Source organism: Cynocephalus volans, chromosome 3 (genome assembly GCF_027409185.1).
Source record: "Cynocephalus volans isolate mCynVol1 chromosome 3, mCynVol1.pri, whole genome shotgun sequence".
Taxonomy (NCBI): Eukaryota; Metazoa; Chordata; class Mammalia; order Dermoptera; family Cynocephalidae; genus Cynocephalus; species Cynocephalus volans.
The window spans coordinates 93190089-93217390 of NC_084462.1; the positions used below are offsets into that span (position 1 = coordinate 93190089).

Sequence of the window (27302 nt, forward strand, 5' to 3'; positions counted from 1 at the left end):
GCAATCAGAGAAGAAAACAAAATAAAGGGCATCCAGATTGGAAAAGGTGAAGTCAAACTATCCCTGTTTGCAGATGATATGATCCCATATTTTGAGCAGCCTAAAGCTTCTACAAAAAAACCCTTGCAGTTGATAAATGATTTCAGCAAAGTTGCAGGATACAAAATCAACACACAAAAATCAGTAGCATTTCTATACTCCAACAGTGAACATGCAGAAAAAGAAATCAAGAAAGCTAGCCCATTTACAATAGCCACCAAAAAAATAAATACATAGGAATAAAGTTAACCAAGGATAGGAAAAATCTCTACGAAGAGAACTACAAACCACTGTTGAGAGAAATTAGAGAGGACACAAGAAGATGGAAAGATATCCCATGCTCTTGGATTGGAAGAATTAACATTGTGAAAATGTCCACATTACCCAAAGGATCTACAGGTTCAATGCAATCCCCATCAAAATTCCAATGACATTTTTCTCAGAAAGGGAAAAAACTATCCAGACGTTTCTATGGAATAACTAAGGACTATGCATAGCCAAAGCAATCCTGAGCAAAAAAAAAAAATAAAGCTGGAGGCATAACACTACCTGACTTTAAACTATATTACAAAGCTATAATAACCCAAACAGCATGGTACTGGCATAAAAACAGACACATGGATCAATTGAATAGAATAGAGAACCCAAAAATGAACCCATACACCTACAGCCATCTGATCTTTGACAAAGGCAGCAAGTCTACACACTGGGGAAGAGACTGTCTCTTCAACAAATGGTGCTGGGAAAACTGGATATTCATATGTAGGAGAATGAAACTAGACCCGTACCTCTCACCATATACCAAAATCAACTCAAAATGGATCAAAGAATTAAATATACATCCTGAAACAATAAAACTCCTTAAAGAAAACATAGGGGAAACACTCCAGGAAGAAGAAGTGGGTACAGACTTCATGAATAGGACTCCCAAAAGCACAGGCAACTAAAGGAATAATAAATAGGATTATATCAAACTAAAAAGCTTCTGCACAGCCAAAGAAACAATCAACAGAATGAAAAGACAACCAACAGAATGGGAGAAAATATTCGCAAACTATACATCTGACAAAGGATTAATATCTAGAATATACAAGGAACTCAAACAACTTTATGGCAAAAAAACAACCCAATTAAAAATTGGGCAAAGGAGCTGAATAGGCATTTCTCAAAGGAAGGTATAAGAATAGCTAACAGACACATGAATAAGTGCTCAACATCACTCAGCATCCGTGAAATGCAAATCAAGACCCCTTTGAGATACCATCCACTCCACTCAGGATGGCTCATATCCAAAAGACTGAGAATGATAAGTGCTGGAGAGGTTGTGGAGAAAAAGGAATTTTCATACACTGTTGTGACTGCAAAATGGTGCAGCCTTTATGGAAAATGGTATGGAGGTCTCTCAAACAGTTACAGATAGATCTACCATATAACCCAGCTATTCCACTGCTGGGAATATACCCAGAGGAATGGAAATCATCATTCTGAAGGGATACCTGTACTCCAGTGTTTATCGCAGCACATTTACAATAGCTAAGAGTTGGAACCAGCCCAAATGTCCATCATCAGATAAGTGGATAAGGAAACTGTGGTATATCTATGCAATGGAATTCTACTCTGCTATAAAAAAGAATGAAATACTACCATTTGCGACAACATGGATGGACTTACAGAAAATTATATTAAGTGAAACAGATCAGGCAAGGAAAGAGAAATACCACATATTCTCACTTATTCGTGCAGCTAAAAATAAACTCACAAATAAAGAGTGGGGGAAATAAAACACAACAATCATGACCATTCCTTGAAGTTGTTACGACAAGTGAACAGATATGATGTAGGGGGGAGGGGAGGAAGGGAGAAGCGGAACAGGTAAAGGGTCATGAAAATCAACTACAATGTATATTGAGAAGTTAAAATTTTAAAGAATCAAAATTTTACCTTTTTTTTAATGTGGCTACTAGAAAATTTAAAACTACATGGGTGTTTTTATTATATTTCTATTGAATAATGCACAGGATATTCATGTTGCTTGTTTTCACATTTCTTCAGAAAGGCCCTCCCTGATCATCCTAGCTAAAATAGCACCCATCTCCCTGTACCAGCCAGCTGCCAAAAACAAAAAATAAAAAATAAAATAGAACCCTTCTGTCACTATTATTTTATTCTGTTTCTTTTTTTCTCAGCATCTTTCACTACCTGCCATATAGTAAATAAGTATAGAAAATAATTTGTATCTGTCTCTCCCTCTGGCATATAAGTTCCATGAAGGCAGGAATTTTGTCACTGCTATGTCCCCAGTACTCTGAACAGTTCTCTACACCTATTAGGTAATCAATAAGTAGTTGAAAGGGATTGGACCCCCCTTCCCACAACCAGGCACACCATACCAGTGCCTCGGGGCGCATCTGGGGACCGGAGGCATGGAGAAAGGGACCAGACCCCCCTCCCACAGCCAGGCACACCATGCCAGCACCTTGAGGCCAGCCTGGGAACCCGAGGCATGGAGAAGGGAACCAGATCCCCCTCCCACAACCAGGCACACGCCAGTGCCTTGGGGCCTGCCCCAGCCAGAGGCATGGAGAAAGGGACCACACACACCCCACAACGAAGCACATCACCAGTGCCAAGGAGCATGTCAAAAACATCACCTCCATGTAGGTGGCCCACCACAGCCACCACAATAACCACAGCTGCAATGAAAGCAGCCAGACACCACAACTACCATGCAGATGATCTGCCAACCACTGGAGTGCATTGACACAAGGAGAGTCACCAGCAGAGATAAAGAAAAGAAGAGGATAAAAAAAAGAAAAGAGGATATCTCTCTTCACAAAGCTCATTTCAGAGTGACAGAAGAAGCATCTGCTCTATGATAATATTGGGGGACCTGGTCACACCTCTCAGCATTGGACATATCATCTAGGCAACAAATGAACAGAGTAACCATTATTCTTTCAGAAGGAGAGAAGAAATCTAGGGTAATTGGGGGGGGAGGGAGTGGGGGATGGGGAGAGATTGGACAAGGGGCATAAAGAATAATTAAGATTTGTAACAATATATATGCTAGTAATATTGATTTGATCAAGAGATCTCAATGTTGAACCCCCAAAATATTATAATCAATTTTGATTCAATAAATAAATTAAAATTTAAAAAAAAATAAGTAATTGAAAGAATGATCATTGTTCTGCCTTCTTCTAAAGGGTTGTCAATTTTGACAGATAAATCCCAAATCCATGTCTCTGCATCTCTCAACACTTCAACCCTGTATTTCCAAACACTTATAATTTCATTTGTATGTCTGGGGTGAATTCATTCTTCTGCCACCTCCAATCTGCTGTCAAAACCATCCAATGAATTTTTCATTTCAGTTATGGTACTTTGCAGTTCTATAATTTCCATTAGGTATTTTATAATTTCCATATCTGTCCTGAGATTCCCTATTTGTTCACTCATTAAGAAAATATTTTCTTTGGATCCACTTACCAGTAGCTGCCAAAAAAAATTTTTTTTCATTTAATTCTTTGAACATATAATAGCTGCATTAACAAATAGCAAATAATAACAAAGACCATCTCAATTTTTTTTAAACTGTGGATCACATATTGTTTCTTTGTCATTTTTTCCCTTTAATTTGAAGATTTATACCAATGGGGGAACAAGATTTTTTTTTAAAACAGTCAGTGGGAAGGTGTCATGTACACTTTTGTTTCAACAACTCCAACTCCTTCCTACACATCTTCAGTTAGGCTGGCTGCATCGGTGTGCTGATACTTTCTTCTACCTCTGAGAGCTTCTTCAGCATTAGGTTGACCTTAACCTCATCAAATTCAAACACAGAAATTAAGATTACTGTCCATTTTCCCCTAATTCCAGCTCTATTATTGCAACAGGGAAGTGTATTTGAGCTGAGTGCCTTGACTGAGACTTGTCATCAACTCTCCAGCTCAGTCCCCAAAGCCCACTGTCCCAACAGTTGTGGTTCATGAGGCTCTCCCGGATTTTTGTCTTGTGGCTATTCCAAAATTTGGAAATGACAGAAGCTTGGTCAGATGTGATCCCACCTGTTTTTGGGGTTTGAGCAGTCAAGAATGCCTCCAGCTGATTTCATGTCTGCCGGTGCAATAGACTAGAGAAAACCTCTGGATGCCTTCCACAAGTCAATGACTTGTACACCTACTATGTAACAGTCATTGTGCAAGGAACTTTTCAGTTTACTGGCTGCTCTAACGTCCAGTGAAGGGCAGATAGCTGAACAGTTAACCAATCCCTAAATCTGGTGATAGGTACTCTTTCAACCCAAGTCAAGTTTCCAGGCCCGTAAAAGTTGCTTAAGTATCCTCATCTCCGCCAGAAAGGAACAGAACTCCTCGGGTAGCATCTCCGGATAGAGTTGGCTCCGCAACAGCTCCTTCGTGTTGCCCGGGTGTGGGTGGAAAGCGTCCTGGGTTCAGCCGCTCAGCAGCCAGCTCAGGGACTTGCAGCCCTAGAGCTTGCCTGCCTTGGTTGGCGAAGGCCCCGACCCCCAACTGCTGAGCGCTACCTGGTCTCAGCCACGCCACGAGATGGGCCTAAATAGTGTAGACAAACGCACGCGGGGAACGTGGAGGTGGGATTCCCGCAGGGGTCGGTGGTTGGCAGCTCCCAGCTTTGCTAAGCAAAACCCAACCCCTTAGGATACCACCACCGATATATCCATTCAGTTCCAGTAGGGTCACTTTGCTTCCTCTGACTTATTCATCACTCCAGAGCCGTTACTCTGCGGCTAGCTAGAATCCTCGTGAATCCGTACTTCTGAACTCGCACAGGCCCAGCCAAATTTTTTGCCATGCCAGAAAACGTGGCACACCACCTGCCGGGGCTGCTGGTGGCTGCCAGAAAGGCGCCTATCAGGACCGCGACAGGTCAGCCCAGATCCGCTTCGGCAACATTTCTGCGGCCAAATGTATTGACACTCTGGGCCTGTCCCGCCGTCCCTGGGTGGTCAAGCTCTCTGTATGTCGGTTTTTTGGGAGGTGGGGGTTGGCGTCTGGCCAGTACGGGGATCCGAACCCTTGTCCTTGGTATTACAAGGCTGTGTTCTAACCAACGGAGCTAACCGGCCAGACTGTATGTCATATTTTATTAACATTGGGCATTGTGAATAATGTTATAGAGACTCTGGATTCTGTTATCTCCTCTAAAAAGTGATGATCCTTGTTTTAACAGGCATTTCAATTACTGAGTGATCACCTAAACTCGTATATACTTGGTTTTATACTTTGTTAGTGTATATCTATGGAAAGCCTGAGGAATTTCACGTGTCCTAACTTGACAGGACTCAATCTCCACACTGTTTCCCTTTGCCAATCTTGTCAGGGCTTGATTTTCAGCTTTGTTAGAGCAAGTCTAGAGTAGATCTTACTGCAGGGCGTGGTGTTTACTCCTGAGGAGAAACCTTTCTAGTGTTTTAGCTGATGCCACAATTTTAAGGAGATCTTCTCTTTGACAAGCCCAGAAATCCAACATCCCTCAGCACTGCTTTTGCACCAACACTTCTTGACCTCTGGTAGTTCTATTCTGTTCTCAACCCTGTACCAACTCCTGTCTGGTAAGCATCAGGTGGTCTTGTACAGCCCAGCCCTCAGCCGTAAACTTTAGGAACCCCTATATGGATTTCTGGGACTACCTCTCTGAATAGCTCCTGCTTCTCTGGTGCCCCACTCCATAGAGTCCACCTGTTCAGCTGCTCCCCACTATGATCTCTGTCTTCTCAGTTTAGCAGAACCACTGTGCTGTGCTGACTCCAGGCTCTTTACACCAAAAAAGGGGTGTAAAGGGGCTCACTACCTAAGTTTCCCTTCTCTGAGATTGTAGTCTTGTGCTGCCTGAAAACAGTTGCCTGATATATCTTGTCCAGTTTTATAGTTGTTACTAATCCAAGAGGGCTAATCAAGTTACTCCATCATAGCCAGAAGCAGAGTCTCCCTTTCCTCACATTTTTTTGAAGTGAAACTAAGGGAAGAGCAGTCCCTCTTGTGTAGCAAAACTAAGTAAATATGATCTGCTGGAAGCCGTGGTTAGAGCTCTGACGGGGAGCTGGTCTGAGACAATGAAGGTTAACAAGTAGAGAGAGGCAGAAATGGACGCTGGTGAAACAGAGTCCTGGCAGCAGCATTCAAGTCCTTGTTTCAGTTGTCTTCAAGTCCAGGGGACTCCTGCCTTTATGCAGTTTTCTTACATAGACCACAAAATTTCCCTTTTTCTGGGGGGGTGGGGGGGTGGTTAGTTGGTTGAATTTTCATTTGGAACCCTGAGTGAGGAGAGTCTAAAAAGGAACTGGATTGGACTTGATGTAGCCGAATTAGAACTGAATGTTGATGGCCTATATGTGATGATAATCAGTAACCTACACTTTGGACATGTATTGTGAAGGTTAATTCTAGGTATCAACTTGATTAGATTGAGAAATGCTGGGAAACCTGGTAAAGCTCTCTTTTTCCATGTGTTCATGAGGAGTTTCCAGCAGAGATTAGTATGAGAGCCTGAGTGGCCTGGATGGGAAAGACCCGCCTTCAATGTGGGCAGGAACCATCCAATCTGCTGGGGGGCCGGAGAGAACAAAATAAATGGAGAAAAAAGGTGAATCTCTCTCTATCCACTGGAGATGAAATACACTCTCCTTTCCTGTCCGTGAACATAAGAGCTCAAGACTCTTCAGCTTTTAGGTTCTGGGAATTACACCAAGGACACCACCGGATTCCCCAGTTTTGAGGCCTTCAGACTTGGACTGAGTCAAGCTACCTCATCCAGTTTGTAGACGGCCTATCATGGGACTTCTCACAATCACATGAGCTAATTCCCCTAATAAATTCCCTCTGATATATTTATAACATATCCTATTGGTTCTGTCTCTCTGGAGAACCTGAGTAATACATGTATTAATGTCACACTGTTTGTCTCATTGGAGCCACAGGGAGCAAAAAGTTTCCAAGGTCAGCCATTATGGGAAGTGATTGCCTCCCTCATAGGTACGTTTTTTTTTTTTTTTTTACAGATTCTTTGTCCTCATATTCTAGCAATTTTGTTGTTACATGATTACACAAATGAGAAGTCAAGAAGATATACAATCTTAAGATTTTAAAAAATAAAGTGACATATTTTACAAATTACTTTGAAGTCATATTCACATTTTCCTTGGACTCATACTTCCATGTATGTTTTGTATTCTGCATGTTTGCTTTATGGGTCAGTAGCAGTGACCTGAACTTACAAGGCTCTCCCTATCTTACTCCTTCCATACCCCTTCAGCCTCATTTATTTCCCCCTTCCTCTTTACACTCTAGCCACACAACTTCAGTGTTTCAGTTGAGTGAAAACCTGATTATTTGGAAGCTTGGAAATTTGTTTTATTTTTAATAGTTCTTTATCACTATTTAAAATTACCTTTTTCATTTACTTGTGTAGTGTCTGCCCTCACTTGAATGAAAGCTCTGCAAAAGCAAAAACCTTGTCTGTCTTATCCACTTATCTTACTACCCGTAACAACGCTGGGCATGTAACACAGTAGGCATTCAATATTTGTTGAATAAATTAGCCCTATAGTAAACAGTCCTAGTGTAGAAATTTCTGTCTTCTTAGTTTAGCTTAACTTAAAATGTGTGCTAAATTTACTCAGATTTTAGTGTTAAAATGTAACTACTTGCATCACATGAATGTGATGTTTGTGTATGTTTCAGAATCAGCAAAACAGTGAAACAAGTTTAATTTTTAATTTATTAGAACCCAGTAAGTGATGATTTTAAAAGCAGAGTTTCCATCAAATTAACACTTAATTCAGGGCAAAAATACATTAAAAAAACCTAAATCTTAAGGCAGAAGTAAAACATTATAAAAACAACGTCTAATACAGACTGTAGAATGTCAGAATTTTAAGACATTCACATAGTATTTTATAGTACTAAAATATTAGTACAGTCAGAAATATTATCAACTGGTCCAAGATTTCTCAGTTTATAAAATATCTAGGCTGACAATTGAAGAAATTTTGCTGTGTAAGTAACAGCTACCATATAACCAAGTGATTGTTTTTATGACAAAAGAACTAAGGCAGGTAATTTCATGGTTTTCATTTGTAAAGATTGTACAGTATTAAATAAAGTATTACTAGGAGTATTTTTAGATTCAGCTCCCCACTCTAATGCCCCAAAAATGTACATCACTTCCCTTTAACTCTATTTTTAAAATCATGTGAACCATCATACCTGTTCATTGTAGGCTTGACCCAATTCATAACAAAGGCATGAATTGTTCACTTTGATATTCTGAGAAAAATAATTTTTCTAAATTACTGCATCTTTTCCTTGTCATTAAATAATTTCAAACTGAAGTCTAAGAATTTTTGCACCTCAACAAGTGAACATCCTATTTCTTTACCTCTATAAGTGTGATTTTTGACTGGAACCTTAATAAGTGTGGGAAAAAAAATTTCGTGTTTATGTGCAATTAACAGTAGCCCTTCTGAAAAACAGGGGTTAACCACTTTAAATTTCCCCTCGTGATCAAACCTCTTGTATTGGGGGAGCAGGATAACATTTAAAAGTGCTTTATGTCAGAAAACAAGGATTAGCTAGCTTACACATTCTACTGAATAGTGTCAGAAAACACAAATGCATTTTAAATAATTTTGTAAGTCTAGCAAATATGAGGTCAATGGGTTCTTAACTAAAATATTAAGTAATTACAAAGACTCATTTTTATTACAAACTTTTAAGCTATTTTAATAAAATGGCTGTAGACCTTACTGTATTTCTATTTATCTGTGCATTAATAAAAACCTGTTAAAATTCCTTACTTAGTAATTCTGAAAAAGTCTAGTCAAATAAGATCACTAAAAGTACCAGAAAAGCTTTGAAATACTGACTATGGATTCATTTCAAAGTAGATTTAGTCCCTTTCAGATTCTGACATTTAAATCATGAATATCTTCACCAACTTGAATTCTGAAAATATAAAAATTTTAGCTAGTGCTTGCTATAGTTAAACAGTATTGGTTTTACTTGAAAAACTAAAAATTGAAAATATATTGTCAATTGTGCATTCCATAATTTCAAGAACTAAGTTAGGTATAACTCATAAATATTATATCTTTGCAGGTTATCTCAACTTCCATAGGCTTCAGCTGAAAGTTTATCCACCAAAACACACCAGCACTCATGTAAAATAAAAGGAGTAGAGAGGTGATTTTGTACACATATTGCCTGGTGTTTGGCTTCCAGTTTCCCTTCCTTTATTTTACTATTTTAGGCATAACTCCTTGAAGAGCATGGAATGAGCAGATAGAACAGAACACCTGTTGGACTAACAAGAAACTATTAGTATATAAAAAGTTTTCAGCTGAATAACTGTTCTCGCTGTGGTTATGCTATATGTAACATATAACCTGTACAACCATTTTCTCCTGTTTGTCTGTCTGTGGAAAGAATTAGGCTCAATAAAATGTGAAATATACATTAGTTTGCTTTAAATGCAAAGATTAACTGTTTTTGGCTCAACTGTATCATAACCAAAAAAGTCTCTGCTTTGATAATACAATATGAAAATGTTCACATATGTACATGGGTACATTCCTCAATCAAAGTTTTTCCTTAAGTCTATCTCAGTGTATCAACTGATACAACTGATGTTTACAACAAAAGTCAAAAATGATAAAGTAGAAATGATTCCATTTTACAGCACTTTAGGTTTTCTGAAGTATTCCTTTAGGACTTAAAGGACATCATTGAAACGATGCTTTCCATACTCTGCAGGATCCATTTGAAGCTCTCGTTCTTCATCATCTGTAAGTGAAATAATTATGCATCAAGAATATTATTTTTTTAAGTCACTGCAGAAATCCAATTAAATAATGTCTCAGTTTTTCTCAGCCCTAAAGTAGTTTTCTGCTTTTTATTTTACACCTACTGCAAATAGTGTTCTATTTCTTAGTTGCTTGGCTAAACGAGTGAAAAGTCTATAATTATTTTGGAAGATTACTTAATTTTGTTAAACCTTTTGATAGATATATAGACAGGCAGGCAGGCAGACAGAAGTAGAGCTAGATAGATATAGCTAGCAAAACTTTAGGAACCCCAAACAATGAAGAGTGTTAATGTTCTTATATAAATATATTATTTTAATAATGATTTATTCCTTTAAATTAAGACTTTTGGTAGAAACCTTTCTGTACTTATTTTCATATCTTTAAAAACCAACATTTTTTCTAATTATTAACTTAATCCATACTGGTAATGTAAAAATTTTAAAATAAAAGGTAAGAAAATAAAAGTTTCTCATAATCCCAACATTTAACATTTTAGTGAATTTCTTTGCTTCTCTGCAAATAGCTTACCCTAACTTCCTAAATAAAGTATACTAACCAAAATTTAACCTTTTCTTTACCAAAAAGAAAAAAATTATTGCATAATATTGTTAGACAGTAAGATCCTCAAAGCCTCTTTGAGTATCTATATTAAATGACCCCAAATAGTGCTGTGCAGTTTGACTTATTTGGCTCCTTCTTATCAGCTGTCACTTTTCACTGCTGTCAGTTTATTTACCAATAGTAATCCTTCTTTTTTAATTTTGTTGCAAACTACAGGTTTTAAAATAAGATTGCTCAAGAGTATTATAATTATGTTAGAACAAGAATGAAAAGTACCTCAGTCAGAGCCTAAGATATGCTTTTTGAGTACATAGCTTTTTTTTTTTTTTTTTTTTTTTTAAGTCTTTTTTGTGCCTGGTACTCAGCCAGTGAGTGCACCGGCCATTCCTATATAGGATCCGAACCCGCAGCGGGAGCGTTGCTGAGCTCCCAGCGCCGCACTCTCCCGAGTGCGCCACGGGGTCGGCCCAAGTACATAGCTTTTAATGATATCTTTTGGCTACTCTGCAGACTTAAAAAAATGACTTTTTTTTTTTAAAGATGACCGGTAAAGGGATCTTAACCCTTGACTTGGTGCTGTCAGCGCCACGCTCAGCCAGTGAGCGAACCAGCCATCCCTAGATAGGGATCCGAACCTGTGGCCTTGTGTTATCAGTACCGCACTCTCCCGAGTGAGCCACACGCCAGCCCCCAAAATGACTTTTGTTATTTTCTGGTTCACAGTTACCCAATAGCTTAGTTTTTGATAGACTGAGGTGTTACTATTATAATTGTCTGAAAATATAATTTTATATAATTTAAAGAGAGGTATACATTGGAATCCAAATTCATATGTATAATATAGCTTTCTGAAATTTATTATTATAGGTTTGACAGGCTTTTTACTGTAAAATTTTGTTCTTTCAAAAATGCCAAACAAGCCAACTTTCTTTTTCCTTTCCACAACTTTCCTGTTAAGCTTATAGAATTGTAGGCGACCACTTTGCACCATATTCTTAACAAACTGATCTCACATCTTAAATAGTATAATCCATTAAGTGTGATAACCCCAAATCTGTTACGTGTAACATTTAGAATTATACCCATATTTTCACTTGTATTTTGTAAATATGCTAATTGATGAACTTATCAAAGAACTCTCTGTACTTCAAAAAATTTATCTTTGGTTTTAAAAGAGAGATTAATCACTGGCACCTCTCCAGAAAGAACTCCTTAGGTTCCATGTTATGGGACCTCACCTTATGGCTATAAACACATCTTTCAGGACTTTAGTAATTAAGTGAAGACTTAATCACCATGAAGCAGTGGAAAGTTTCTAGAAATATAACAAGAAAGTTATTGAAAGAAAAAAATATTATAACTTTTGGGGATTTTTAAATAAATAAAGTTAAGAGAAAATGAGATAAAGGCAAAAGTCGAGGAATAGAAAAACTGAAATCTACTCCTGACTCAGGCATTTACTATACATGATCTAGTTCCTACATTTCTTTGGACCTCTAATTATCTTCTCAGTAGAAGAGGGATAACAACTGTTTTTCTTACCTCAGAATAAAATAATGTAAACGAAGGCCGTGTTTACTTGCAAAGACCTCTACAAACATAATGAGTGTTTTTGGTTTTTTTCAATTTATGCTGCTTAGCAAAGTTTAAACATGGTGCCTTCACGTTGTTTTTCAGAATTTCATAAGATTTTTACCATACTGCATTGAACTATCACTAAAATTAACTACAGTCCATTTTCAGTGTAGCTATTCTACCAAAATTTGAGTTTCTACCAACAACCTCTTTGCATTTACCTGTAAAGTATTATGAAATTACGTAACCAAGTCTGATGTAGAATAACAGATAACCACTAAATATAATTATATGAAGTAATATTTTGGTTCATTTTAGAAAGCAGTAAAATCTATAAATAGCCTGTCCAGGTACAATTACTATTATAGAAAATATAAAGACAGTCATAATTTATTAAATAATTCCTAAATTCCCTCAAGAATTCAAGAAAGGACTACCTGCATAAAGAAAGATCTATCAAGTAAGAACTTCTTGGGCTAACAAGCCAGTGAGGCTTCACTAAAAAGTACAAGTTAATCCACAGGCCAAAATATAGTTATCCTCTAAAAAAAGCAGACAACCCAGGGAAAAAAATTCTCAATTTGCTTTTACTTTTTAAAAATTATTGTATTCAACAGACTTATATAGTACTTACAGTGTGAAAAACCCTGTTCTGAGTGCTGAACAAATATTAAATCATTTAATCCACATAACAACTGTTGAGATAGGTAACTATATTCTTTCTATTTTACAGTTGAGGAAATTAAGGCATAGAGATTAGTTAATTCACAAGCTCACAGAGCTAGTAAGTGGTAGAGCTAAGATTTAAATCCCAGCAGTCTGGCTCCTGAATGCAGGTACTTAAGCATTATGCTAAGCTTTCTTACATAGATAGACTTGGCAATTTTTATGCATTTCATATTCTGTTAAACAAATTTAGAACATCTGTGGTATTAAAGAGTAAAGGGAATTTGCAAATGTCCATCTCCTTACTATGATATGAATTTTTAAAAATATGTTACCCATCAGATGTGTAGTGTTTCCAGAGTTAATCATTTAGTTAATCTTTTCACTGGGTCACTAGAAGAAGTCAAGAAAAAAATTTTTATACCAACATAAATAAAATGATATTTCCTTCAGGATGCTTCAGAAAACCAGGAATTAGAAATCAAAATAAACCATGGTTGAAAACACAGAAAAAACAGGCCCCACCTAATTCTACAAGAAAACACTCTGCAAGTAGTGTTGACCCCAGTGATCAATATGTATGAACTGGTACCAGAGATAAGGCTGAAATCTTTTAGCTCTCTATTGGCAGAGATGCTGCCAAAGCCTCCAATTCACAATCCAGAATTTTGGAGACCAAAGCCAGAGCATACTTACCTAAGGCCAGAACCTTATTCTTCAGCTAGAATTTCTAATCCTAGGGACCTCACACTTTGAGAAAAAACACCTTCTACTACTAGAGACAGAGCAGAGAAGAGCCACTACCAAGAGAAACTTAATAGTGCTTCAGAAGTGCATGCTTCAGTTTTTTTTTTTATATCTTTGGCTATAAAGTCTCAATGGTGGCAGTAAAGTTTCCACTTTAGTTCCTGGGTTTGACAATAGATGTGCTCCAGGCATCCTGAAATTTGAAACATTTTCCCATGATACTTGTGTTATGTATAGTGATTCCACTGTGAATGTGGCCTCACAGAATTTTAGAACTGAGAAGGATCATCTATTCTACTTCAGCACTCCCACATCCAGATGAAGAAATTGTGACCCAGAGAGTTTAAGTGACTAGAAAAGCAATACACAGCCTGTCTCTTGACTCTCAGCCTTATGTTTTTTTTTTTTTTTTTTTTTTTTTTTTGTCGTTTTTTCGTGACCGGCACTCAGCCAGTGAGTGCACCGGTCATTCCTATATGGGATCCGAACCCGCGGCGGGAGCGTCGCCGCGCTCCCAGCGCAGCACTCTACCGAGTGCGCCACGGGCTCAGCCCCAGCCTTATGTTTTTTTTTCCACTCTATTTTACTGCTTGCTTTGGCTACAAGTTCAAACTGTACTGGGAACCCAACCATTATTTCTACATTGGCAAGATGAAGAAATGCTTTTAAATTCCACATATTCTCATTTAATAGCAAACATTTGGAATTCAACTTGTTGGTAAATTAGAGAACAGCCATAATTTCCCCTCCCTACTTTTTGGACACTTAATACTATACATTAAAAAATCCCTGAAAACATGTTTAAAATTATTGAGGTCTCTTCAGTATTCCTTTTTAGTTAGTTCACCCAAACTTATCCCTCTTTATTTGCTGGAGCTGACTGATGATCTTGCATCCTTCTATTCTCTGTAATAAGTCCCCTTTGCAGCTGCCTTATACTCCTGCTACTATCATCTAGTGAACCCGAAAATGGGATAAGAAATGTTAAAGGCAACCACCAACTCAAGTAAGATTCACTTGCAAATAAGGAAACCCCAAAATTAAACAACCCCCTTCCTACTTCACTGAGGATATCATCTTAGGTAATTTCCTTATTTTCTTTCGAATCAATGAATTTATTTTCTTGTGAAAGGAAAGGCATTGCGGCATGAAGGAACTAGGGACCTGATATGGAAGACTGGCAATGACAACCAGGGGTTGGGGAGGGAGAAGGGCACAAAAAGGGATAGCCAAAAATATAAGAAATGATTGTCAATAATGGTTGAAATTAATTGCTTTAATAAAAACCTCAAAATTATCCAATGTGATGACAGAAACGCTTAAGAATATTTAGAGTGTAAACCAAGCAAGCTTATACGACCAGAAGTTAAAGGATTATTTCCCAAGTCACAGTAATAAGAATAAAAACTCAATGAGAAAAGCATAAAGTTATCAGTTAATGATATTTATTCGAGGGGCCTATGTATGAAGTACTGTGGGAAGTGGGTATTAAGGCAGAAAAGGATACAAACAAAATAGAAGACAAAATAAACAAAAATAGCTGCCCTCCAAGAGCTTACTATCTAAAGGGTGATATGATGTACATGCATGAAAAAGCCTTAAAATGTAATAAATAATTGCAAATAAATATAATCCAAACAAATCACAAAAGCAATGAGAAAAAATGGTAAAATTTATGAAAAAGGGATATTATAGAAAAAGTGAGTCCAATGTATTCAATATTACCAAAAAGTGTTTGAGAAATTCTCGTTAATATATTCTTATATAACCCCTAGTGCTTATTAATCTCTCTTCTACCCCCAATAATCATATTTTTCCAAAACTAGAATGTACTATCAAGATGATACCTCGGTGGAAGTCAGAGCCTCCAGTTTCTCTTTTTCTACTAAATGTAGTATTCAAGAACTCCTATATTTTCTTATGAGTTTTATAAAAACAATTCTTGTCATGAACCTAATTAAAAATTTAACCACTTTCAAAAGAACTACAGAAGAAATCAAAACAGATTACATTGAAAAAAACTTCATGCATCATATAATAAACTAATACATCACACACTAAGGTCATAATCAACTTTTACAGAAAAAGCTCCACAAATACTACTAAATGATATAAACAGGCAGAAAACAGGCCTAAAAACTTGCAGTAAAGCAATATACTCTGATATGCATGCATGGGTAGGGTTGCATGCACACAGGTAGATTCTGAACTTCCACTTAATTAAAAGCTCAGAAGTAACTGTTAAAAAGAAAAATATGTTGAATCTGTGTATTAAACATAAAACAGATAAGTCATCATAAACTGTTAAATATAAATTTTAAACCTTTCAGAAAAAGTTTCAAAAAGAGCCTTCCTATGCTGTATCAGTGATGAAATAATCTTCAGTGTGAAGGAGATCATTCCCTTTGTGACTTTCCTTATATTAAAATGGCTGCCTGGGCAATATTTAAACCTAGAATAATGAAATATTTTCAGATAAGAAATTGGAAAATTATTTTCTGAGAGCATTTGCTCTTAGGTAAAGTCTAGAGTTATTTTAAACAACTTAATTCTAAAATTTTTGAGGTTTCTGAGTTCCAAATTGTAACTGCATAAATAATACACATAAGATAATAACTAAAAATGAAGAAAAATTTATAAAATAATTTACAGGTCTATAAGTGCTATCATAAAGTAGTTTTCAAAATAAAATTGAAAAATTGCACAGAACCTCTTTGTTTTAAGATTATACTGCTATTAGTAAGTGGGATATATTCTACACAAATTCAACCAAAAACTTAGAGGTGGGTTTCACGTCACAGCATGGAAGCCAGGCCCACACTCTCACCTTGGACGTCTTCCTCTCCACCATCACCATCTTCTTCCTCATTGTAAGCCAGCTCAGCCTGCTTGTCTGCCTCATACTCACCTACGTTACCATCATCCCCATTATAATCCGCCAGTTTAGAGCCATGCTGCGGATCAACAGGGGATTCATTTTCATCAAAGAATCGGCCTGTGAAGTAGGTAGAGGATTAATTCAAGAGTAAAGAGAGAAGAAAAGAAGGGACCTATACTGAAGGCAGACCAGAAAGTAGACAAGTGAAACCTGGTAACTTCCAGGGTACTTGGTTATTACAAGGATACATTTTATAAAGGTTATCCAAGACAAAAGTAAATAAGAGTGAAGACTCTGAAACAAATTAAGAATTTCTCTTTTGTGTTAATTTTCGTACTTGCTACTTTAGGATTTCAATGTTTTCTTAAAGAAAAGGAAACCATTTTCAGGATTGTTTTCCTAACAATTTAGACAAATAGAGAAGTTGTTGGTTAACACTTTAGGAGAAGAATAAATCACTTATTATAGACACAATACATATTTGAAATATTACAAAACCCAACACATATTTGAAATTACATGTATTATGTCTAGTAATAAAATGACTTATTCTTCTAAAGTATTAAATTAAACAAATGAATAATTGTGAATAATTTTGAAAACTTTTTTGGAAAAAAAAAAAAAAAGTACTATGCAGGCTAATTTCCTTTTGTATACTAAGACAAACTAACAAACCTGAATGCTATCTCAGATTCCTTCCATAATATTGATTCACCATAACCATGAATTTTCAATGGGAGAATGGCAAAGAAAATAAACTATTAGAATCCCTAGTGGTATGTGTTTTGAAAAATATCCCAAGTAATTGTGATTTATCTCTTACCATTTCCTAAGCCAGATTTTTAAAAAGTCAATGGAAACTTAAGAAAGTTGACCTACATGAGACTGTTATACACATTCATAACAATTAGAAATCAAGAAAAGCAATAGACATAACACCTACTGTATTCAACTATTCAACTAGAGATTGAGATTAAAAATGTTAGGCAAACTAAGATCCAACTCACAAACACAAAGCTCTATTTTGACATTAAATTTAACTAGCATAAAAGTAAATTTTATTCTAATCCCTAAAATATGAAAGAAAATTACTTGCTGTTGATGTAAGAATTTAAGATAGGGCTAAAATTTTTGGAATATATTTCAAAATTTACATTGTAATGAGACACTCAAGAAAAAAATTAACAGCTTCCTTTGCTTGGAAAGAAAAGTTAAGTACAAATGGAAAGAATTAGAAAGGTCCTGGTGGGTTCTACAGATGGTTCACCATACAATCAAGCCAATGTATTTCTAATTCCCGGGTAAAGAGTCAACCAAGAAAATAGTAAAAGAACAAATTGAACTTAGGCTTTTAAAACAGGGAGGGAGTGGGAACAATAGGAGAATGAAGTAATTGCAGCCAATAAAAAGAGCATGAATTCATCGTAAATCTATTCTAGAAAAAATGTTGGGGTATGTAGAATAAATACATGGAAAAGTCGATGAAATAGAGTTTGGGGAAAGAAAAGGATACACAAGAGTTAAAAAGGAAAAACAGTAATAAGAGAAGAATAAGTAGGCTATTTGTGAGAAAAACACCCTGTCTCTTAATTATAGTAATATAAAACAAACATTTTGGTGGCTTTTACTATCTCTTTTTCTAATGATAAAATAAACGATGCGAATGTAAGTAGGAAAAAATGAGATTTACAGAAATCTATATTTTCTTTTCCTCCATAGGCAATATTTACTTATGGACAAAACAGCTAGTACTGTTAAATCATCTTTTATGCAATGTGAAACTGCTATTTTAAACATATAAACACTTAGATATGGTAGTTACCAGTGAGTTTTTCAAAGTACACTATTTCCTCCAAAAAAGCCTTTTCATTTATTATCAGAGTTATGAAATTCATAAGACTAAAAAAATTAGTTCTAAGTTATTGTAAAATATAGTTAATTTACTAGTATTGTAAGATATGGATTAAAGAAATGGCCTATCTGTACCCATTATAATATTCCAAAGTGTCTTTTTTTCGGTGTTTGACTGATGATCTGGCTAGCCTAAATTAGTCATAAAATTTTAATACTATAATTACAGTGACACTCAGAGATAATTTAAAAAATCAATAACGAGAATGGATGACCACACAACTGCCTTTTTAAAAACAGTAATCTGTGCTGTTATACTCAGGTACTTCATAAAGTTCATGGAAAGATTCATATTCTGTTTTAATTCTATTTTTTCTCAAACTTTTTGAAGTACCCTTGTATGTACAGAATTGTCATGTTTGGAGAATTCTTGGACAAAAAGATAGGAAAAAAACAGTCAGCTACACAAGTCAAGTCAGGGAGATCTACAAACTTCATATTAAACAGTGAAAGAATGTGACAGTACAGGTAAAAATGCATAATGTGACCAATATAACAGACTGCAAAATTATATAGTTTTCAAGCAACACATCAATGTGGGTTAGAGTTAGAAGAGGAAGGTCTCAAAAAGAGGGAACATATATTAAACTATGACAGAGAAGGAAAAAAAAAATCCATATCTGAGGATTTTTTTTGTTTTTGTTTTTTTCGTGACCAGTACTCGGCCAGTGAGTGCACCGGCCATTCCTATATAGGATCCGAACCCGCAGCGGGAGCGTCGCTACTCTCCCGAGTGCGCCACAGGCTCGGCCCCGAAAAAAGCATTCAGAGAACAGGTAAAAACAAAAATGGGGTATTCAGGAGATAATAAAGAGATTACTATGACAATTTATATTAGAAAAAGGAAGGAGAAAAAGGACAAACAGACTAAAAGCAACTATGGAAAATCTTTAAAGTTAGAGATTTTTAAAGACCTCCTATCTACTTTACACAGTCATTGTTTGAGTCAAATGACAAAGTACGTGAAAGTATCTACAACGCTCTTTCATCCATCCAACAAAAATTCACTGATGTATGTGGTAGGTATTGTGCTAGGCACTGTGATACAAAAATAACCTTCCCATCTCCATCTCCTATAACTCAGTGTAGTAAGGGAGACAGACACATAAACAAACAATTAGAAAGTGATGCTACGTGTGCTATATAGCACAGTGATCTAGAAAGTAACATCTGAACATGGAGATAGTTACTACAGTTGGTTTCCATTTGATAGAGTGAGTTTGAACTTTACATATAAGGCAATAAGCAATTGTCATGATTTCTTTTAAGCTCCCTGAGAACAGGAATCTAACCTGCCTTTTGCCCTACCAGCAACTCCAGTATCTATTCAGGTAAAAAGCCATGAAGACTTAGACTAGGAAGATATTTGCAATACAGTATTCAATAAATTACATGAGATATTCAAAACTTTATTATAAAATAGGCTTTGTCTTAGGTGATTTTGCCCAACTAAAGGCTATGTAAGCATTCTGAGCATGTTTAGGGTAGCTAAGCTAAACTATGATGTTCAGTAGGTTAGGTGTATTAAATGAATTTTTGACATGATATTTTTAACTTACTATAAGTTTATTGGAACATAACCTCATCGTTAAGTCAAGGAGCATCAGTACTGAGCTTGGGGTTACAGTAAGATATACAAATGAAAATGTTTCATAGATACATTGAAACATGGATCTAGATTCTAGGTGCAAAGTGAGGGCTAGACATGTAGATTTAAGACTCCCAAATTTAAAGATGATAGTTTAAACTATGAAAAGATAATTTCTCTTAGGAAATAAATATTTACAGAAAACATCTATAACTCAAAGGAGTGATCTCAGGGAATGTCTATATTTAAGAAGGGAAAAAGGAAGTAACGAGGACAAAGTTATCACATGATGGTATAAATCTGTGGTGTGTTTTGACAAGAATTTAGCACTACACTTCATCTCTGAAGCATTTTACCTATTTTATGACCTGTAATTCAGTTCTGTCCCTCAGTAACCAGTGTTAAAACTATGCCCACCTAGGGGAGTAATATGGTAATTGTGTTTCATTTGGATCTCCATATTTTCTTATATTGTAGCAAAATTCAATTGTGCATTTGAATATTATTTTCACCCTGGAGGCCAGCTGAAAATGATTAACTTATAGTCTATCAGCAACAAAATAGCTTCATCCCAACAGTATAAACATGAGAAAAGAAAGAAGCAACATATTAGCTATTGAAAGTCTTTGAGCATTATCAAGTTTGAAAAACAAATAAAAGATTATTTTCAATATTTAAGCTGAGCCAAACTAGCAAAAGAAGCCTTCTAAATATGTAATAAGCATGTACATATGTATGAAGTTTTCATACATCTCCTTCCTTTAATTCATATACCATGTGGACCAAGTTCAAATACTCCACATCACCTAAAGTATTAAGCTTTTGTTATATTTTTCAGTTTACTTTAAACAATACAGTAGAACATCATATGGAATGCTACACATTCTATAAAACATTTTAAATATCAGACTACAAACTTTAAAAAATCAGTAGAAAATGAAAAGAACAATATTTCTCAATCACAAAAGGACATTGCAGTCAAGAGAAATTAGGATTTATATTTTGAATGTGTACTATAAATCAGAACACAAAGATAAATCACTTTTTTGATTCATTAGTTCAAGATTCATTTATGGGTTTCAATTTCTCAACTATTCTATTAAAAAGAGGTTTATATTTTTCATGTCATTCTTTTAATATATTACCACTGTTACAATTTGAATTAGTCACAATAACTCTAGAGAGAAAGAAAAAGAAAGTTTACTTTAAAGGAGGCAACCTCTTTTTCTAGCCTTCATCTATGGGTAGTAGCCACTTATATTTCACTCATTCATTTGGCAGTTAACACATTTAACTGACTCTTACATTATTCAATTTAATAACTAGAGTTTTGAATATTTCAAGTACCCCTGAGGGTAAATTACATGTGATGACTTATCTGTTGAGATGAGTTATAATCATGAAAGCTGGGAGGGTGGTGTGGGCAAATTGTGACAAAAATGTTTCTGCAGGCTTTCCTCACAAAACAGGAGCCTTGTAACACCAAGGTCAAGGGTTCGGTTCCCCATACCGGCTAGCCACGAAAACAAAAACAAAAACAAAAAACTCCACAAAACAGTATGTAGGGAAACTACTGACTGGCTTTTGATTTATTTACTTTGATTTCATTACCAGGAATATATTGGAGCAAGAAAGACTGCACTTATTTTGTACCTCAGGGTATAGGACTGCATGGAGTAGGACAGGAAGGAATCTATTCTATTGGTTGACTGGACTTATGGAAGGTAAAGAGAAATCAAGGAAGTGAAAGAATCATGGTAGCTAGAATTTATGGCTAAAAGCACCCGAACAACCTTACCATCTCCCCATTTTCAAGGCAAAGAGGTTCAACTGCTCTTTCCCCTTCTTTACATAATCCACAGGCTGCCCTTTTGCTATTTTTTCCTTAAGACTGATTCTATGTGGGGGAGGAAGAAGAAGGGAAGAGAAGTAGACAACATGATTTGCTTCAAGGTCAAATACTGTTCTCTTTTGCCTCTCCCTCTTACTCTCCTCCAAACCTACTGGGCCAGCCTTAGCAACAGCATAGGATGAAGGGGCTTGAGATGGGAGGTAATTTGCTAATTTTTGAAGAAGTGATAGCAGGCATACATCAAATATGCATGACAACTGCATTAATCCTATGTACATTAAATATTAGGACACTCCACTTCAACTTCAGTATTCGAGTATTCTTTAACATGCAGAATAAGTGATGAACAAATTCTTGTATGCCAAACTTGATTGCCTTTCTGAAATGATATCAAGAAAAAAATTTCACTTCAAGACAATATTATATAACATTTAAGAATGGAGCAAACCTTTTTTCAATCATTTTACAAAATTTTCTCTTTTTAATTTAGCACTATGATTTACATTTTATAAGTTTATCAGGTTTTTCTATTTTATTAAATATTTTCAGATATATAGAGAAGAGTGGAGAATATAACAAACATCTATGTCCCCATCACCCAGAGCTTTGTCAAATTTTCACATTTGTTGCTATACGTGTTTCAGAACTTTTAAAGAAATAAAACATCACCTATACAATTAAAGTTCCCAGGGTATCTTTCCCTAGCATTCTCCTCCCACTCCAAATGTAACCCCTGTCTTAAACTGAGTGTTAAACATCCCCACATATTTTGTTATTTTGGTGAATTACAAAGATTGATATTCAAATATTACACAACCTTGCATTTTCAAAATAAATCTAACATGGTCACCATATATATCATTTTTATCTATCTCTGGATTTGACTTGCTAATATTTTGTTCAGAATTTTTACACCTATGTTAATAAAAGAAACGGTCTTGCAATTTTCCTTTCTCATAATATTCTTAGTTTTGCTATCCAACTTATGCTGGCCTCATAAAATGAGTTCAGAAGTGTTTCCTCTTTTTTAGTTCTCTGAAAGAGTTTGTGTTAAATTAGTTGTATTTAATGTGTGGAAGAATTCGCCAGTGAAACAAACCATTTAGGCATGGAAATTTCATTAAGGGAAAGGTTTTAAATTACAGATTCAATATCTTAAACAGATACGGAACTCTTTAGATTTTCCATATCTTCTTGTGTCAGTTTTGTATGGAGGTGTGTTCCTAGGCCATTCTCTCTTTCATCTAAATTTTCAAATGTGACTTCCGGTCAAGATGGCAGAATAGATGGTCCCTAGCGTCACTCTCCCCCACAAATCAACCGATTTAAACTATAAAAACATAACACCAAGTGCATATGGAATGGGGAGACGTCCAGCAGGGGAGGCAGAAGCTCCACGGAGACCACATGCCCTGCGGGGCCGCCCTCGCACGATCTGGCAGACAGGCTTCACCGCCACCACCCGGCTCCATTCCCAGCCCAGCCCAGGGTGCACAGAGTGGGGAGACGTCCGGCAAGGGAGGCGGAGGCTCCACAGAAACCACACACCCTGTGGAGCTGCCACTGTGTGATGCAGCAGGTAGGCTTCACCGCAGGCACCCGGCTTCACCGCAGGCACCCGGCTCCATTCCCAGCCCGGCCTAGTGCGCTCAGAGAAGGGAGATGTCCGGCAGGAGAGGTAGGAACTCCACAGGGACCACATTGCTGCCGCACGATCCAGCAGCCCGGCCCAATGCATATGGAGCACAGAGACGTCCAGAAAGGGAGATAGAAGCTCCATAGAGTCCACACACCCTGTGGGGGGGCCGCCGCCGCGCGATCCAGCAGCAGGTAGGCTTCACCGCCGCCACCCGGCTCCATCCCAAGCCTGGCTTAGTGCGCACAGAACAGGGAGACATCCTGCAGGGGAAGGGGAAGCTCTGCAGTGCCTCGGCGCATCCCAGCAGCCCAGGCCAGAGCACACAGAACAGGGAGAAGTCCAGCACGGGAGGTGGAAGCTCAGCAGAGACCACACAACCTGTGGTACTGTCCCGTGACCCAGCAGCCCGGCAGAGTCCAAGCTAACCAGAGAGGGGGCTCCCCGGAGAGGCCCAAGACCTAAGGCAACCACACAGGTAAGGCACTAGTGGCCAACTGAGCAGTCACTGAGGTAGCCATACCAAATTGGCAACCACAGCAACATCTGAGTCAGTCAATAGTGTCAAACCTGTGGACTGTGAAACTCCCTGCCACAATGAATAAACATCAAAAAAAAAGATACCAGAAATACGAAAAATCAAGAAAGTACACCACCAAAGGATAATAACTCTCAAGCTCTAGATCCTATAGAACAAGGCCTTGAAATGACGGACAAGGAATTTCGAGTGATAATTCTAAGGAAACTGAATGAGATACAAGAAAACTCAGCTAGACATCATGATGAAATGAGGAAAAGTATACAGGACCTGAAAGAGGAAATGTACAAGGAAATCAATGCCCTGAAAAAAAATGTAGCAGAACTTGCCGAACTGAAGAAGTTATTCAGCAAAATAAAAACACAATGGAGAGTTTAACCAGCAGGCTTGCGGAAGTTGAAGAGAGAACCTCTGAACTTGAAGATGGGCTGTTTGAAATAACACAAGCAGACAAAAAAAAAGAAAAAAGAATCAAAGGCATTGAAGAAAATCTGAGAGAGATATCAGACAACCTTAAGCGCTCAAATATCCAAGTCATGGGTATTCCAGAAGCGAGGAAAAAGGAGATTGCATTGAAAACATATTCAACAAAATAGTGGCAGAAAAATTCCCAGGTATAGGAAAAATCACAGATCTTCCGATCCAGGAAGCTCAACGATCTCCAAACGTATTCAACCCAAAAAGGTCTTCTCCAAGACATGTTATAGTCAAATTGGCAAAACTCAAAGACAAAGAGAGAATCTTAAAACCTGCAAGAGAGAAGCATCAAATCACGTATAAGGGAGCCCCAATCAGGCTAACATCAGACTTTTCATCACAAACCCTAAAGGCCAGAAAGGAATGGGATGATATATTCAAAATACTAAAAGACAGAGATTGTCAGCCAAGAATACTCTACCCTGCAAGGCTATCCTTCTGAAATGAAGAGCAAATAGTATATTTCTCAGACAAACAAAAACTGTGGGAGTTCACCACCACATGACCACCCTTACAAGAAATTCTCAAGTGAGTACTGGGTTTGGTTCCTGAAAAATAACTACCACTGCCATAAAAACACAAGAAAAATCTAAACCCACTAGTATAATAAAAATGGCATTCATGAAGAGAAAACAAACAAACAAAAAGGCTATCTACAACCTAAGGAACCAACAAACACAGAAACCAAACAGTAAATCAGAAAGCAAGGAACAAAAGACACCTAGGACAACCAAACAATAATCAATAAAATGCTAGGAATAAATCAACACTTTTCAATAACAACTCTTAATGTAAAAGGCTTGAATTCCCCAATCAAAAGACACAGACTGACTGACTGGATTAAAAAGGAGGACCCAACTATATGCTGCCTTCAAGAGACCCACCTCACCCATAAAGACTCACATAGACTAAGAGTGAAAGGATGGAAAAAGATTTACCATGCAAACAGAAAAGAAAAACGAGCTGGAGGTGCTATCCTTATATCTGACAAAATAGACTTTAAACTAAAAACCATAAAAAGAGACAATGAGGGACACTACGTAATGATAAAAGGACTGATCCATCAAGAAGACATAACAATCATAAATATGTACGCACCCAATGTTGGAGTAGCCAGATTTATAAAACAAACTCTATTAGACCTAAAGATGGAAATAGACACTAATACCATAATAGCAGGGGACCTGAACACCCCACTGTCAATATTGGACAGATCACCTAGGCAAAGAATCAGCAGAGAAACACAGATCTAAACAATACTCTAGACCAATTGGACTTGGCAGATATCTACAGAACATTCCATCCAACAACCTCAGAATATTCATTCTTCTCATCAGCACATGGATCATTCTCCAGGATAGATCACATATTAGGTCACAAATCAAGTCTCAACAAATTCAAAAAAATTGGAATTATCCCATGTATTTTCTCAGACCACCATGGATTAAAACTAGAAATCAATAACAAATGAAATTCTGGAAACTATACAGACACATGGAAATTAAACAGCATTCTACTTAATGACATATGGGTCCAAGAAGAAATCAAGCAGGAAATCAAAAAATTTATTGAAGCTAATGAAAATAATGATACATCATACCAAAACCTGTGGGATACTGCAAAAGCAGTATTAAGGGGGAAATTTATCGCATTAAATGCTCACTTCAGAAGAATGGAAAGATGGCAAGTGAACAACCTAACACTTCACCTTAAAGAACTAGAAAAACAAGAACAATCCAAACCTAAAGTTAGCAGACAGAAAGAAATCATTAAGATCAGAGCAGAACTGAATGAAATTGAAAACCAAAAAACAATTCAAAAGATCAATGAATCAAAAAGTTGGTTTTTTGAAAAGATAAATAAAATTGACAAACCATTAGCATGGCTAACAAAAAAAAAGAAGAGAGAAGATTCAAATAACAAAAATTAGAAATGAAAAAGGTGATATTACAACTGATTCATCTGAAATACAAGGAATCATTTGAGACTCCTATAAACAACTATATGCCAACAAATTTGAAAATCTGGAGGAAATGGATAAATTTCTGGACACACACAATGTTCATCACAGCACTCTTTACAAAAGCCAAGAGTTGGAACCAGCCCAAATGTCCATCATCGGATGAGTGGATACGGAAAATGTGGTACATCTACACAATGGAATACTACTCAGCTATAAAAACGAATGAAATACTGCCATTTGCAACAACATGCATGGACCTTGAGAGAATTATATTAAGTGAAACAAGTCAGGCACAGAAAGAGAAATACCACATGTTCTCACTTATTGGTGGGAACTAACAATAAATAAATTCACACACACACACACACACACACACACACACACACACAAAAAAAAACCGGTGGGGGCGGGGGGAAGAAGACATAACAACTACAGTTCCTTGAAGTTGATACAATAAGCAAACAGAAAGGATGCTGTTGGGTGGGAGGGAGGAGAGGGAGGAGGGAGGGTGGTTTCGGTAATGGGCCAGAATAATCAACCACATTGTATATCGACAAAATAAAATTAAAAAAAAAATTTATTCAAATATTTAATATGTAAATAATTTGTATTATTTACATTTGTATTAACTTATATAACATAAATTGGAATGATGTATATTCACTGTATAAATTATTTAAATAATTTATAAAGAAAAACAAATATTACACTAAAAAAAAATTTTTTTTCAAATGTTTTGGCATTGAGTTCATAACATTTAATAACATATCTTCTAATATTATTTGTAGGTTCTATACTGATATTCTTTTTTTAAATCCCTGATATTAAGAATTTGTACCATCTCTCTCTTTCTTGATCTGTGCTAGAGGTCTTATCAATTTCACTTGTCTTTTCAAAGAACCAATTTTTTGTTTGGTTGATTTCATTTTCGATTTCATACCGTGACCCTGAATTTAGTAATCTAGCTAAACTCTCATTACTTTTAAGTCTCTTTTTGGGTGAGAGTGAGATTTTTTTTATTATCTAT

General features: G+C 36.5%; 1 protein-coding gene and 1 pseudogene across 2 annotated transcripts in view; both read right to left on the reverse strand.

Annotated features, from left to right (window-relative positions):
* Window positions 1-3787: 3787 nt before the first annotated feature.
* Window positions 3788-4872, reverse strand: LOC134372618 (COMM domain-containing protein 1-like; annotated as a pseudogene).
* Window positions 4873-7881: 3009 nt separating this feature from the next.
* The window catches only part of GOLM2 (golgi membrane protein 2), a 105307-nt gene continuing 85886 nt past the window's right edge, over window positions 7882-27302 (reverse strand). Inside the window, exons 9-10 of one of the 2 annotated variants that reach the window (XM_063090586.1) lie at window positions 16260-16427; window positions 7883-9860 (exon numbers count right to left, since the gene is read on the reverse strand). In XM_063090586.1, the coding sequence (XP_062946656.1) occupies window positions 9790-9860; window positions 16260-16427 (239 nt within the window). In that variant the 3' untranslated portion in view covers window positions 7883-9789. Of the gene's footprint in view, window positions 9861-16259; window positions 16428-27302 lie in introns of both variants that reach the window. The other variant, XM_063090587.1, reaches the window with a different exon arrangement.